Genomic DNA, 15,446 nt, shown 5'->3' on the forward strand with positions numbered 1-15,446 from the left:
ATTTGCTTCCATCCTTTAGCTAGTAAGTTAGTACTCTGTCCTGTCTCTACTCTTTCCTGTCCAAAGTGTACTTCCCAAAAAAAGAAAGAGGTATTTCTCTTCTAAACTTGCAACATGGCTCTGTGTAGCTTTGTAAGCTGAGTAACCTGGTAAAGTGACGCTCCTGTGTTTGTAGCTTTGTTTAGGCACTCTAAGGAGCTGCGGTGGCTCAAGTGGTTAAGACGCTGAACTGCAGGCTGTGGAAGGTCAGTAGTTCAGCAGTTCGAGACCCGGGTGCCGCAAGACGGGGTGAGCTCCCGTCTCTAGTTCCAGCTCCTGCCAACCTAGCAGTTCGAAAGCAAGAAATTGCAAGTAGATAAATAGGGACCACTTCGGTGGGAAGGTAACAGCGTTCCATGCGCCTTGGTGTTTAGTCATGCCGGCCACATGACCACGGAAACGTCTTCGGACAGCACTGGCTCTTCGGCTTTGAAGCGGAGATGAGCACCGCAACCCTAGAGTTGGATTCAACTGGCTTTCGAGCAAGGGAACCCTTACCTTTATCTTTAGGCACTCTGCTAACTAATGGTGACTGGACTAACCACTTCAGTTAACATCAATACTGTTAAGATCAGAGGATATAGGCACTGGAGCTGTAGGATTTGGTGCAACTAGCTAGCCTGCTCTCTGAGCTTTCAGTGTCCCATTCAGAAGGGCACCTGCCAGGTAAGGAACTGCACCTTGCATGGCCAACCTGGAGTGGGGCCAGCGCTGAGGAAGACAGAGACCACTGACCACTAACATCCCTTTTGTAGCTCCTGGTAATAGAAAACTATGCAATGCATTATCTAAGCTTTGCCTTCTCCTGATTTTAAATCAGTCTCTCTGTCCTGAACATGAGACTTAGCGTAGTGTTGGTGGTTAAGCATACAGAACTAGGAGACTAAGGCTGAAACCTCTGCTCTGCTATGACACTCGCTGGGTGACTTGGGACCAGCCCATCTCCCTCTCCACCCAACCTACATGCCAAGGTTTTAAAGAATAAAACAGAGGAAGGATGAGCCATGTACATTGTACTGAAATCCTTAGAGGAAGGACAGAAACACATATAATTGACTTGGCTTTTGTCCACTGAGGCTTACAGCAATGCAAACAGTTGTATTTGTGCTGCTTTGGAGCAAACCCCTGGCACATAGAGAGCTCCCCTACAAGCTACTAAAATATACCTCATAAACCCGTACCTGCTGGATTAAAGCAAAGTTTCTTAGGAAATAAACTTTGCTAAACCTGAGCTGCCTGATTACATCATTTCTGTGGTTTTGCAAGCAACTGTTTGCTCTTTTGCCAGCAAGCTAAAGCAGGAGATGCTTGGGTTAGATTTGATAAAGGCAGAAACTCCAGACTCACACCTACAATAGCACAGCAGTATGGAGTTCCTTCATTCCTTCTGCTTTTATCATATGCTCAGGAATATTTTTAGAATGACTATTATCAAGCTTTGTTTTCCTGGTTCTACTTTCAAAGACTGGCTGTTCAGCGGGGAAGGAGGGTGGGAACTTATTTGCTATTGGAGACAGGCTCGTTGAATCTATAGGTCTGACTCAGCAAGGCTGTTCTATTATGCTGAAACCGAAGACCTTACAGAAGGGAGGGACTAAATCTTACTCCTAAATTATTGGCTGGAAGAACAGTAACAGAGAAAGAAAGGGTTCAAGTGACAGAGACTGAACTTCCAATAGAATTCGGCCCTGATTCTCCATGTGTACAGAGTGGTGTTCTTGAAGGTTTGTCTTTCTATGGCAAAATCCTCCATTGGAAGTCATAAAATGAAGAACCAGCAGAGACTGTAACTGTTCATATGGACTGTGGTAGTAGCAGCTCTCTGCTGCCTCCAGTGGCTGAAAAATGGAGAGCCAGTTTGGTGTAGCACAGGGATGGCCAAACTGTGGCTCAGGACGGAAGTCACATGCTGCTCTTTCACACATATTGTGTGGCTCCTGGCAGGGCAGCTGGGGAAGCTAAATATCATTAGCAAACAATTAAATATCATTGGACAAATAAATATCATTATCAATAATTGCTTTTACCCCTTTTGTTATTATTTTTGACAGTCTCATTTAATGTTAATAAAAAGCAAATTTGTATATTTCGCAATAAAAACGTGTAATATTTGTTCATGTCTTGCAGCTCTCAAACATCTAACATTTATTCTATGTGGCTCTTATGTTAAGGAAGTTTGGCCACCCCTGGTGTAGTGGTTAGGAGCATGGGAGAACCGGGTTTGATTCCCTACTCCTCCACATGCAGCTGCTGGTGTGACCTTGGGTCAGTCACAACTTCTTTCAGAGCTCTTCTCTCACGAGCAGTTCTCCAAAGAGCTCTCTCGACCCCACCAACTGACAGGGTGTCTGTTGTGGGGAGGGGAAGGGAAAGGAGATTGTAAACTGCTCTGAGACTCCTTCGGGTACTGAAGGGCAGGGTATTAATCCAATCTCTTCTCTTCTTCTTCTTCTGAATTGAGAAGTACACACCAGGTATCATTGTGGTGTCAAACTCTTTCTGACTTTTCCAAATTAAGCACTGTACAATGTAATTTGTAAGGCACAGAGGAAGGAAAAAATTGGTCCATATAGCTATCAGCCACAATGGATACATAGCACCTCTATGCTCAAACGAAGTGTACTTCTAAAAAGGAGTGGGGAAGCAAAAGGGAAGCTTTTAGCTTCCATGCTCTGCTTGGAGACTCACCAGGGCATTTAGTTGTTCAGTGTTGAACAAAATGCTGGACTAGATGGAACCTTTGCCTGACCTAGCAGTTTCTTCCTTCTGTTCTTATACACCAGCATTCAGCTTCTTAATTCCCAGCCCCAGAAACAACACACACATTATTTCCCACAATCTGTTTTGTATAAAAACAAATACTTTTAATGATAGTTTATGAAAAATACATTTTGAAACTGTACATAAAAATATTTCAGTGTCTTCCTACCTTCTCACGCAACAGAAGGGTCTTGTTGCAATTGGTTTTTGTTTAAAAAAAATTAGCCAGCATGAAAATGGTTAGAGGACTGTAGTCCAGATTCACAGATTTGTTAATACCTATAAGTATAAATTAGATACTATATATATGTATATAAAAAGAAGAAAAGATCAAAGGTGTCCATCGAATAGACAAATGTTATAATTGCACAATATGTATTAAATTGCTGAAGGCGTCCTTAGAAGTCAGTTGTTAGGATATTCTGACGAAGGTTATTCGATAATGTTACATACAGGTTGCCTGCACAAGCTGACAGTCATCTCAGCATGAAAAATGTAAGTATTCTGCAAATCACCAAAGCCAGAATCCAGCTTCATCTCTGCAAGACCTTGGATGCAGTTTCAGTAACAATCACAGGGGGGCAGAAGATACACAACATAAAAGGATTTTGCAGGATAGGGACAGACACATTCAACAACAATTGTAGCATAAAGGTCCCAGTGAGATTTTGGTGAGCTAAGAAAAGCACAGAGGCCGAAATGGATTTAATGTAGTTGCTAGTATATTCAGATGTTACTCATAGCAAGTCAACATAATGATGGACCGCCCCATGTGCATTTTTCTAGCATCTCTCTGCAGTTCACAGCATTTGCAAATTATATCTAAAATAGCTTTTAAAATAAAGTCTTAGCAATTTCAATTTTCATTTTAAAAAATCATGAGAACTGGGATCTTAGCAGCAATTGCCATCGAGCCCAGATCAATTTCCTGGGTAAAAAGAGCTAGACTGCTAGGTGAGGCAGTAGAAAATTTTACGTCCAAATTTCTGCACAATGATGTTCTTTGACACAAAATAGACATTCTTTAAGTATGCTTAACATCTGTCCCATAGGATCTGTCCTATGTGGGATCCATCCAGGAGGTGAATTGGAGATTGGAACAACTTGAACAAGACATGCATCGTCAGATGGTCCAAGGGAACAGAATCATGTTGATACGGAACACTCCTTCTGCACTTCAATGTAGCTGTACCAAACAGGAAATGATGTAAGGTAGGAGGAGGCATTCTCAAATCGGTCCTGAAAGGTCGCTACGTGATTTACAGAGAGAAAGAGCACAAAAATAGCAACATTTTACCTGCTGTCTAGCAACCCTTTGGCAGCGTAACTAAATAATAATAATACTTTTTTTCCATTTAGGTAAATTGCCCAGTTACATGCTTCCAAAGGTTGGCTTCCATGCATGATAGAAAGAATCAGGTATTTCAGCATGGGAATGAGGCCCATGTGGTGTCATCATGAGGACTAGCCATATGATTAGGACGCGCACAATCAGCAGCCTTCCAAACCTGGCCCCATTGAAGTGCTGAAAGGTTTGTGATCCAATGAAGATGAACTTTCCTAGCACGTACAATTCAGCTTAACATAACCGAAAACATTCTTTTGTTAAATCCAGATCTGGGATTCAGAAATGAAGAGGGGGGAAACGGGCTATCTAAAAATCACTTTTTTTTACAGCAAAGATTAATTGTCCCTGTCACAATCCACTTTGCAGCACCCCTTAGTGAAAATTCAAGACATTTGCCCATATTTGGTTTTGCGGGATTTCTCCATTCCTATCTGATGCCCTCGCCCTTACAAAGCATTGTGCATCAAACTACACAGATATATCATCAAAGAGACTGAGAGCAGGTAAATAGCACCTAGGGACACAAAGACACAGGTCCCTCGCCCCCCCATTCCAAACTGTTCACATTTCATAACAGAAGTTGGACTGCAAAATCTCTCTTGTTCATGGCTGTGTTTATCTTGTGCCAAGGGCATCTAAACTGAAGAAGAGCTGCAGGCATCCTATATTAGGACGGACATTTATTCTCCCATTTGGATCATTCACTCTGCCAGGCACGGGGAGAGGCCGTGAGCTGACACTGGAGCCCCATCTCTATCTGACAAAATCCTTCTGATCTCCATGCTGAGTCTGGAGATTTCACCAAATATTGATTATAAACTTTGAAGTCATAAGGACTAGAAACTTGCTTTCTTAGTTGGCAGTGTGTCGTCAGGCTCTGCACTTTGTTCCTGCCCTATGGCTATCCAGAGCCACAGTCTTGATCCAGCTGCACGTTTTGGGAACTACTCCCAGCCCTTCCTTCCTAACCGAGACAGCCAATCCCTGCCCCGCTTTTGCACCACCAATAAAAAGGGAAAGAAGGACACCCTAAAGATCTTTCAGTTCAACAGTCTCTGTTTCGAAGGCTGCCAAGAGGCCTAGGATCTGAGTCAAGAAGGAGAGAGCATTTAGGAAAGTAACACGGAAAAGATTTCCCAAAGCTTCTTGCGAGAAGCCCATCTCAGGAATCCTTTTCCAAGTCCCACTTATGGCAATTGCTTGCACACATGCTGCTCTGCAGGACAGGCGCGCAGAGATGCACACAGGAGTTCTGGAGGCAGGCAGGCAGGCAAGCAGGCACTGGCTGAGCGTTTCCCAGGGCCGGTACAGCTGCTTGCTGCGTGGGAGGACTGCACGAGCCGTTGAGTCTTTACACCAAGGATCCCGCTTGACTCTGGGCAGGCACCATGACGGGCACCGCCCCCATGCGGGTGAGGGCGGAGGACGTGAGCCCTGGAGGGAGGGTGGGCTCCGGGCGAGGGGCCTGGGGCTGAGCCCCGTTTGTCCTGGGCTGAGCGTTCCTGTGGACTGGCACGTTGGTGTGGTGGCCGAGGGTCCCGTTGATGTTTGGCGGGAAGTAGAGGGGCAGGGACTGGCTGGAGAGGCTGGCGGTGGGGGTGAGCGTTCCGCCTCGAGGGTTGTTGTAGGGTGGCTTGTAGCCTGCCACGCTGCCCGTGGCAGTGGTGACAGAGGCTGTGTCCGAAGGAGGCTTGGACGGATACAGTTTGTGGTCCTGAGTGGTGTTCATGGAGGACAAGGTGCCGTTTTTGGAGACTATGTCCGAACCAGGACTTTTAGCCCAGGAAAGCGTCTTGGGAGCGACAGCATCCTCCCTGTAGAAGGGGGAGGGGGGACAGTGAAGGAGGAAGCAAAAAGGAAGAAGCAAAAAAACAGTGTTCAGCCATTTTCGTTCTGATTTTTAATGTAGAGATAAATCACAACAGCTATTACAAAGACAAGTGATTACAAAAGCCAAAAGCCATGCTGCTTGCTGGATACCAAAAAAACCCGGTTGCCGGTGTTTAAAGAACAATGATCCTGTCTCCCTTCCATCCCTTAAACATACCAGTTTCGTTAGCCTGAAAGTACCATACCTTTTAAAACCAAGGTTTAATTGTTACTGCATTAGGATTTTACAGATTTTAGTAATTAACAGTTTCTCAGTTATTTCCTTAACCCATTTCCCCTCTGCATTTTCCTAAGGGTGGGGAGGGTGGGGATTCTCTCGGGAATAATCAGAACTAGTTTCATATACCAAAATAGGCTTGACTGAATAACTTCTGGCATTTAATGTCTGGCATTCTGTTTTTAATTTGATGAAATGCAGCAGTGAAAGTCAGCACAGACAGTGATTCTATACATAAACCCGTTGCTTTATTTAATTTTCCCCTCAATGTATGCTGACCAGTTTGACATATTGGATTCGGAGAGCATTTGAGAGATAAAGCTCCCAGGCTCAAGGTTGTAATGCAAGCGTAGCCAGAATTTGACAGTCATAAACCATGCACTAGTTTCGATTAGAGACATGCCAGTTTCCAAGCAGATGACTGCATATGAAACACATTTCGGCATACCCCAAAAAAATTGCAGGAATTTGGATTGGGCTCGTTCAGTAGCACATTCAAAGGCTCCAATCCAAATCGGGATGCCATATAATAATTGTGAGGTCACTTTGGCCTTGAATTTTTTTATGGCAGCTGGCACAAATTGGTTACCTCTGGCATAAAAAAGTGTTATAGCCGATGCACTAATGTTAGCTGATTTCACTGCATACTTTTGGTGGGTAGACAAACTCGCATTATATTGAAAATAAGTACCTAATTATTTAAAATGTTTGACTTGCTCTATCTCTTTTCCAGCAATGACCCAGTTGTAAGATCTCCACTTTTTTGAAAAGACTAAGGACGTGATTAGAGTGATCCTGACATTAACACATATCATCTCACCCTGCCAATAGCATTCTCCCTCAATCTGATTTAGCCACACCAAGACTGCATCTATCCAGGGGTCATTTCGTAGAAAAAGAGCTAGGGGAACTCATTAGCATAACTCATTAGCATATGCCACACCCCCTGACATCAGGGGCCCGGCGGTGGACCTGCAAGGCCGGCAGGAGTGCGAGGAAGCCCTGCCAAGGCCCTCCCTGGCCCCAGGCAGGCAGGGGTGGGGAGAGGCGGGGGGGAAGCAACTTACCCTCCCTCTTCTCCTGCCTCCTCCTGGCTGAATGAGGGCTGGAAGCGGGGCAGCCGGAAGCCCCGCCCCCTGCACCTCACCCGGGGGAACTGTGTTCCCCCGCGTTCCCCCCCGAAATGACCTCTGCATCTATCTATATTAAAAATCAAGAGTAGACAAATAATTTTCAGTAGGACTAAACACAGTATATTTGTAGTCACTCTTTAGTCTAACAGTTGTCAGATTCCCTTCATCACAGATTATAACTGGCTCATTAACTGTCAAATGCAAAAACAAAAAAAAACCCAGCCTTTTCCAAAAAAGACAGTTTTACATTGGTATGTAATTTTCAGCAGATGTGAGGTTTCTTTTCAGAGCCCATTCTTACACAGCCTAGTGGGAATTGCTCATGAGCGGGGTTTTCCCTGGCTCAAATCCTCATATTTATAAGATGTGTATCCTACTCTTGGGCTGTTCCCAGCAACACTGTGATTAACTTCAGTATCCCCCAGCTCCTGAGTCCAGTAGTCCAAACTCATCACCAGTAACCAACATGAGCTAATTTACATATTTTTAAGCACCTATTCTGATGATGCCCACCACAAAATCGTACAATCCAGACAGAAGCGCATTTAAAATTCTGCCTCAGGCAAATGTTCCAGGGGCAGACAGTTCTCCTTATAATACATTTGAGTATCACAAATTGAAGAGATTCCTGTTGTGAGCCTGATATTTTGACCTTCAGTGATAAGGGAAACAGGAACTTGAACAGATATCTTGAGTCCTCCTTGTTTCTGGAAAAATTTCCCTTCATTAGAATCCAGTCCTTCCTGCACCATTTTCCAGGTAGGAACCATCCAGCCCACCTTTTATGATCAGGAAGGGAAAAAAATGACAGATACAATTTGGGTTCCTCTCCCCTGCCCCGTAAGTGTAATAGCAGATGCGGGGTGTGATTTGTCCAAGACATCATAGAAGGAAAGAGTTAACACTTCCAAGCACCAACACTCTGGCCTTGATCCAAAATCACACCCCTCCACAGACACATGCCCTGCTTTCTAAATTACACACTGGGACACTTAATCATTGTGTGGCATCTGCATGGGGGGGGGCGGGATTTCCCTTATACAAAAAAAAAGACATGGCACCCCATTGCTAGCACAGAAAGATAAACTACAGACTTGGCAAACCAGCCAAGTCCAGGAATCTCTGCACCCACTGCAGCGTATCTCTTGACACTGGTTAACAGCAGCTTCATCTTCTCTCGGCAGGTAGCTCCCACCTCTCAAGACTTCCACAGGCCACCGGATTATACTCTGTTATTTTTAATGATGGTGGAAAGATGGTCTGAGCACTCATAATTCTGTTATATGCTTCAAAGCTGAGTCTTGGCTCAAATTAAGCTCTGGAGGTGGTTCACCCTTGCTAAGTTTAAAAAAAATCCCTAGCAACTCACTGAAAATGTCGAGACAGTGTGTGACTGCAATAAAGAAGGCCAATGCTATGCTGGGGATTATTAAGAAGGGTATTGAAAACAGATCAGCCAATATCATAATGCCCCTATATAAATCAATGGTGAGACCTCATTTGGAATACTGTGTGCAGTTCTGGTCACCACACCTCAAAAAGGACATTATAGCTTTGGAAAAAGTGCAGAAAAGGGCAACTCGAATGATAAAAGGGTTGGAACACTTTCCCTATGAGGAAAGGTTAAAGCGCTTAGGGCTCTTTAGCTTGGAGAAAAGACGACTGAGGGGTGACATGATCGAGGTTTATAAGATTATGCATGGGAAAGAGCAGGTAAAGAAAGAGGTACTTTTCTCCCTTTCTCACAATACAAGAACCCGTGGGCACTCCATGAAATTGCTGAGCGGTCGGGTTAGAACGGATAAAAGGAAGTACTTCTTCACCCAAAGAGTGATTAACACATGGAATTCACTGCCACAGGAAGTGGTGGGTGCTACAAGCATGGACGGCTTCAAAAGGGAATTAGATAAGCATATGGAGCAGAGGTCCATCAGTGGCTATTAGCCACAAGGTATAGCTAGGGGCTCTGGGGCAAGTGATGCTCTGTCTTCTTGGTGCTTGGGGGGGGGGTCAACAGTGGGAGGGCTTCTAATGTCCTGGCCCCACTGGTGGACCTCCTGATGGCACCTGGTATTTCTGGCCACTGTGTGACACAGAGTGTTGGACTGGATGGGCCTTTGGCCTGATCCAACATTGGCGTCTCTTATGTTCTTATTTAACTGACTGCAGGAATAGCAAGGAGCAAATTGCTTCCAACCAGAAGTGCTGAGCAATCCCACAGGCCAAAAAGGTTTGGGCACTCTGGTTTAGAAATATAGAGCCATATAGGGTCATTTAGTCCAGCCTCCCACACAATGCAGGCAATTCACAGCTACCTTCCTATCCCCACACTCTCGGCAACCCCTGCTCTATGCCCAGAGTTTAAGCCAGAGAGTCCCTCTTATTGTGCCAGATGTTCATGGTGAACAAGGATTCTCACTTGATCTCATTGGCCATTTCCTCTTGCCCATCTTTCTTCTTCCTTCGGTAGACAAACATCTGGAGAGCAAACAAGATGATCAGGCCCAGTCCAACGAGGGCTCCCACGACGGCACCAGCCACCACAGCCGCATTGAAAGCTGCAAGGGCCAAAAAGCAGAAGAAAAGTTTGGTCTCTTATAAAGAGAGGAAGGTGAATGTTTCCAAGCCCGGAACAAATGATCCGATCTGGTGTCCCAAAGGCTGGGAACGGAACTTAAGTGGTTCGTTCACATGTGCATGCCTACCACTTGAGGAGTCACAACGAAATGTGTAAACTGATTCCACTGCAAAGCAATGTGTGTAACATCGATACTGGGTAATACAAGCGGGGCCTCTCCAAAAAGGAGAGGCTCTATCCAAGGTTCATACATATATACATATCACTGCCTGAAGGTGTATGTATGAAGGAGCCATTAGAATCATAGAGGATTTTCCCTAGTGATGCTCAAAATACCTTTTAACTTGAACCCATGAATGCCTGGTGGATGCTGTTAATGGAACAGAAGAAAGTATCCACTCTGGCCTTCTGCAGGGCTAATAATAGCAGAGCGCAGGGGAAACCAGGGAGGTGACACAGTGGGGCAGATGATTCGATGCGCTCCACCTGACCAAAGTAGAACTGTACTTATTTTCTAATGGTTATTACAGGGAAGAAAGCATCTTCCCCATCTAGGTAGCATTTTTCGCTGGAAACAGAAATGCAAAAACTCTTTTCAGCTTCTCCATGTGAAAATGGTCTCAGACAAGAAGGATCTGACATTCAGCCCTCTACAGCACTTTGAGACCTTTCACCCCACCCCTCACCCTGGTATCAATCTGTATAAGCCAGTCCTAATGAGCAACACACAAAGAGCCGGAGTTCTGCAAACAGGTCTATGTGTCTTGGGCAAGCAAGCCAAGGTGCATGCTCCAAGGAAAAAGGACAGCCTGCTGGGATTCAGTAAAAGGCAGAGCTGCAGGAGGAATCTGTGGGATTTAAGGCTTACATCCAGATGCTGTGTGCATGCACACACATACACATGTGCACACATACACACACAAGTCCACCAGCTTCCTGTAGTCTACCAAGCTTGCTGATGCCAGGCCCTGAAGGATGCTTTACTCCTATACCAAACGTTTGTATTGCCAGATCAAGGTGGAAAGCCACCCTCTACACATACAACTATGATCTGTAATTCCATTTCATTGTATATGAGGAAGTGTGCATGCACATGAAAGCTCATCCTTTGAATAAAACTTTGTTGGTCTTAAAGGTGCCACTGGACTCTACGTCCAGAGAGGTCTGAAGCTTTTCTCAACAGTGGCTGAAGCTCCGTCTTCCCAGCACCAAACCACCCTTTCAGTCAGTTGCTGGCCACTTTCCACCACCACCCCTCCCCACAACCATTATAGCAGTTTCCTGCATCCTTCTTTGGCCAAAGAATCAGTGTGGTGTAGCGGTTAGGGTCTGAGACTAGGATCTGGGAGACCCAGGTTCAAATCCCCCCCCCTCCACCATGAAGCTTGCCGGGTGACCTTCCTTCAAAGAACACAGACTCGCCCCTCCTCCCTTTTGTCTTAAGGGGAAAAAATCAGTGTGCCCTAGTAATGGCAGTGTCAGGGGAGGAAAACTCAGATTCGAAACACAGTTCATCACAAAGCGCACTAGATGACCTCTCTCCTAGCCTGGCCTACCTCACAGGGTTGTTGTGAAGATCAAATGGAAGGAGAATGATGCAACCGCCCTAAAACACTTAAGAGAAAAGGGGTGGGGGATAAAAATGGGCTTGTTTAAAATTCCTTGGCAGCTTTTGAGAGCCAGTTTGGTGTAGTGGTTAGGAGCATGGACTTTAAATCTGGGAGAATCGGGTTTGATTCCCCACTCCTCCACATGCAGCTGCTGGTGTGACCTTGGGTCAGTCATAAGTTATTTCAGAGCTGTTCTCTCAAGGGCAGTTCTCAAGAGAGCTCTCTCAGCCCCACCTACCTCACAGGGTGTCTGTTGTGGAGAGGGGAAGGGAAAGGAGATTGTAAGCCGCTCTGAGACTCCTTTGGGTAGTGAAGGGAAGGGTATAAATCCAACCTCTTCTTCTTTTCCCTGTGTGATAAACAGGCGCCAGGGAACAATGGTCCGGGCAAGAAACACCTGGGGGAAGCAGGACACGGAGGAGGGGAGCAGGACCGTGGGGGGGGGGAGCAACAAGCCAGGGAAGGCTCTGCTTTCCCCTTCTCTTAGATTTGAGTCCCTAGCCCCTTAGACACCAACAAGAGTTTCAGGGTATAATCTTTTGAGAGTCAAAGCTCCTTTCGGCAGACACAGCAGAGTAGAAGTGTAGATCTGAGTCTTTTCATCCTTGTCAGAAGGTGGAAGGAGTGTTGTGAAGGATGCTCATAACGGACGCAAAGGTATTTATACATACTGTAATCGGCTTGATTGCCACAAAGGGCTTTCCCCCCAGTGGGTGACTGAGTGGTGAAGCTGTGGAGCACCAAGCGGGGCACTCACCTGGGTTCACCTCCAGGGTGATGGTGCAGTTGGAGTAGCCGGCCGAGTTGGAGGCGTTGCAGATGTACGTTCCGGACATGTCCGTGGTGAGATTCATCAGCGTCAGAGTCCCCTTCGAGAGGTCTGCAAAAGTTGACGGAAGTACCGTGAAAGCCGCAGCCTCCTGGCCTGCAGCCTTTGCATCAACGGTGCCACGGGGCCTGCCCAGACGACAGCCAAACTGGTGACCAGCAAAGGCTCCCCATGAGCCACCTTGTCTTTCGTGCCCTTGCCTGTGAATGCTAGTTCCATTCGCCTGTCCCCCGACTGACAGAACTGGAGGGTGTATCTAGGCTAACAGGCCCATTTTCCCCAGCTTTCTGCTCCCACCACCTCGCGGTGTTTTCACAGAAGCATTGGTTTGTGACCAAATTAAATTGGAGTCTTAGACTCATTTTGTCAGAGGCATAGCTGTTCTGGATGGACAATACAGTGCACCTGATCAAGTGAGCTTACAAAAGCTTATGCTTGCTAAGTCTTTAAGGTGTAACTGGAGTCCCGGTAATTTCTGTAACTGGACTCCTGTTTAATTTCACGGTTTTGGGGGACCTGGAAACATCCATTTTCATGCCTGTTCATGAAAATTCACCTAAGCCCCACTCAGAAACTGGCTCCTCGAAAGGCAGGTGTGAGTGGTTCTTCCTACCTACTCTAAAGGGAAACCTTTTCAAGTGTAACAGAATGCTGCCAATTTTAATTAAGAATTAATGTGGCTCAGCTATCATGTTTGGGAGCATACTCTAGCAATCTGGTTTTCCTTTCCACTGATTCAAACTTTTTTGTTAATCCATTCCACCCCTCCTAGCTTAGATACAAGAACCCATGAGTGGAACTTGCAGTTATCTCAGGCAGATTCATTTCCTACCTTGCATGGGTGCAAAGAAGACCTGAAAAGTGGGGCCGGTGCGCCTCCAGCGGTACATTGGGCTGGGCTTGCCAGACGATGACTTGCAACTCATGGTAACGTTCCCTCCAACATGGGGACTTCCCTGGATCTTACATATCGGTGAAGATGGGGGGACTGCAAGACAAAGAAGAGGGGGGTGGCTTACTGAAGGAGTTCCAGTTTGAGGGTGAAATGGTGATAAATATTGGCAGCAGTGCCATCTAGTGGGCACAAACACGACTGGAGTTTGTTCCGCAAACCACAGACAAAAGTGGTGATCATGTAAAACTACAGCCTGTCCACCAGCACACTTCCACTGAAATCCTAAGAGTTTCCATTGTTAATACACTGGTCCACATTTTCTGCATTTTTTTTGAACCCTAACATTCACACTTCCTCTCTGAGCAATTAATAGGCTGTCTGTGCACTTGGGGAGTGATTATGGTTTAGTTTTGGAGTAGAATACAAGCAGGTCACATTGGAGGCAGCCAGGGGTGCACCTCTAGTCTCTGCCAGCTTTTGCCTGGGGTGGTGTTGTTGTTTTAAAATTGCAATGCTATGACGCTTCAGCCATACCACAAGCTCCCTTTGGCCCATGTAAGAGCACACTTAAAGGTTCACTTGCCTGGCTGGTATTAGCAGAAGCAGGGTTCAACAGAGCAGAGATACATAAGGGGACAGGGCTCCTGCAGTTTTAATAGTTGGAGTAGGGGCTGATATAGATTGCTGCATAGGTGTGAGGAATAGGTGTAAGAGCATTTTTTTTACAATTAAAGAGCCAAACTAAGTCAATATTCAGAGCAAGAGATTAATAGAACTCAACCCCATTGATTTATTAATCCAAAACATTTCTGCAGCCCAAATACCGGTTGTTGTGGGTCTTTTATTGCAAGTGGCACACACAAGATGTGCGCCACTCACAATGAGAACAAATAAGACCATCCTGCAGGACTGTTTTAGTGCTCTGGCATCAATCTGTGCATGGTTTTGCAGATGACACAAAGTTCTTCAGGGTGGTGAGAACCAGGGAGGATTGTGAGGCAATCCAAAGGGATCTGTCAAGAATGGGCGAATGGGCGTCGACATGGCAAATGGGGTTCAATGTGGCCAAGTGCAAAGAGATGCACATTGGAGCCAAAAGTCCTTACTATAAATACACTTTGATGGGGTTTGAACTGGCAGAGACTGACCAAGAGAGAGATCTTGGAGTCGTAGTAGATAACTCAATGAAAATGTCGAGACAGTGTGTGACTGCAATAAAAAAGGTCAACGCTATGCTGGCGATTATTAGGAAGGGTATTGAAAACAGATCAGCCAGTATCATAATGCCCCGTATAATTCGATGGTGTGACCTCATTTGGAGTACTGTGTACAGTTCTGGTCACCACACCTCAAAAAGGATATTATAGCATTGGAAAAAGTGCAGAAAAGGGCAACTAGAATGATAAAAGTGTTGGAACCAGGCCCGTAGCTACTGCGGGGCCCATGGGGCCTGCCTCCCATGGTTTTTACGGGCCCCTCCCCCTGGGTGGAGTGGGCTTACCCACCACCAGGAGCCCACTCAGGAGGAGCAGCAGGAGCCCCAGGCCACCCCGCCAATCTAGTTGGAGATGGGAAAGTTCCAATGTGGGGTGGAAGCTGCCAGAAAGCCGTGACTACAAGAAAGAAAACCAGGCCCGTAGCTACTGCCGGGCCCACGGAACCCAGACCCCCCATGGTTTTTACGGGCCCCTCCCCCTGGGTGGGGTGGGCTTACCTACCACCAGGAGCCCACAGGAGGAGCAGCAGGAGCCACAGGCCCCCCACCACCAAGTCTCCTGTTCCTGCTGCCTTCACCAAGGCGGGAGAAGTCCAGTGCGGAGGGAGGTCCAGGCAGCTATAGGAGCAATAGCAGGGGCTGGGCAGGGGCACCAGAATCCAACGGAGCCTGGTCTTGGCCCTTCGGAGGGGGGTGGAAGAGGACAGGGCTGAGGCGGCCAATGAGAGAAGGCCCCGGGTGCTGACCCGGCTATTGCTGGGTAGAAGAGCCCCAGAATGCCGCCGGAGCGGCAGAGAGACGGAAAGCACAAAATCAGTCCGACTCCAGTAGCATCTCGTTTCTCATGCTCCCCCCCCCACACTCCGCGTCCCAGCTGGGGGTTCACAATGGCTGCATTCCGCCTCCTCCATTTGGATGGAACCCCCTTGTG

The 15,446-nt window shown here is 46.5% G+C and overlaps 1 protein-coding gene across 1 annotated transcript in view; it reads right to left on the reverse strand.

Annotated features, from left to right (window-relative positions):
- Positions 1 to 2,994: 2,994 nt before the first annotated feature.
- The window catches only part of LOC107125928 (endothelial cell-selective adhesion molecule-like), a 20,132-nt gene continuing 7,680 nt past the window's right edge, over positions 2,995 to 15,446 (reverse strand). The window contains exons 3-6 of the mRNA XM_015429397.1: positions 13,237 to 13,392; positions 12,333 to 12,455; positions 9,807 to 9,945; positions 2,995 to 5,961 (exon numbers count right to left, since the gene is read on the reverse strand). Coding sequence (XP_015284883.1) covers positions 5,499 to 5,961; positions 9,807 to 9,945; positions 12,333 to 12,455; positions 13,237 to 13,392 — 881 coding nt within the window. The 3' untranslated portion in view covers positions 2,995 to 5,498. The remainder of the gene's footprint in view (positions 5,962 to 9,806; positions 9,946 to 12,332; positions 12,456 to 13,236; positions 13,393 to 15,446) is intronic.

Source organism: Gekko japonicus, unplaced genomic scaffold (genome assembly GCF_001447785.1).
Source record: "Gekko japonicus isolate JY-2015 unplaced genomic scaffold, Gekko_japonicus_V1.1 scaffold67, whole genome shotgun sequence".
NCBI classification, from domain to species: domain Eukaryota; kingdom Metazoa; phylum Chordata; class Lepidosauria; order Squamata; family Gekkonidae; genus Gekko; species Gekko japonicus.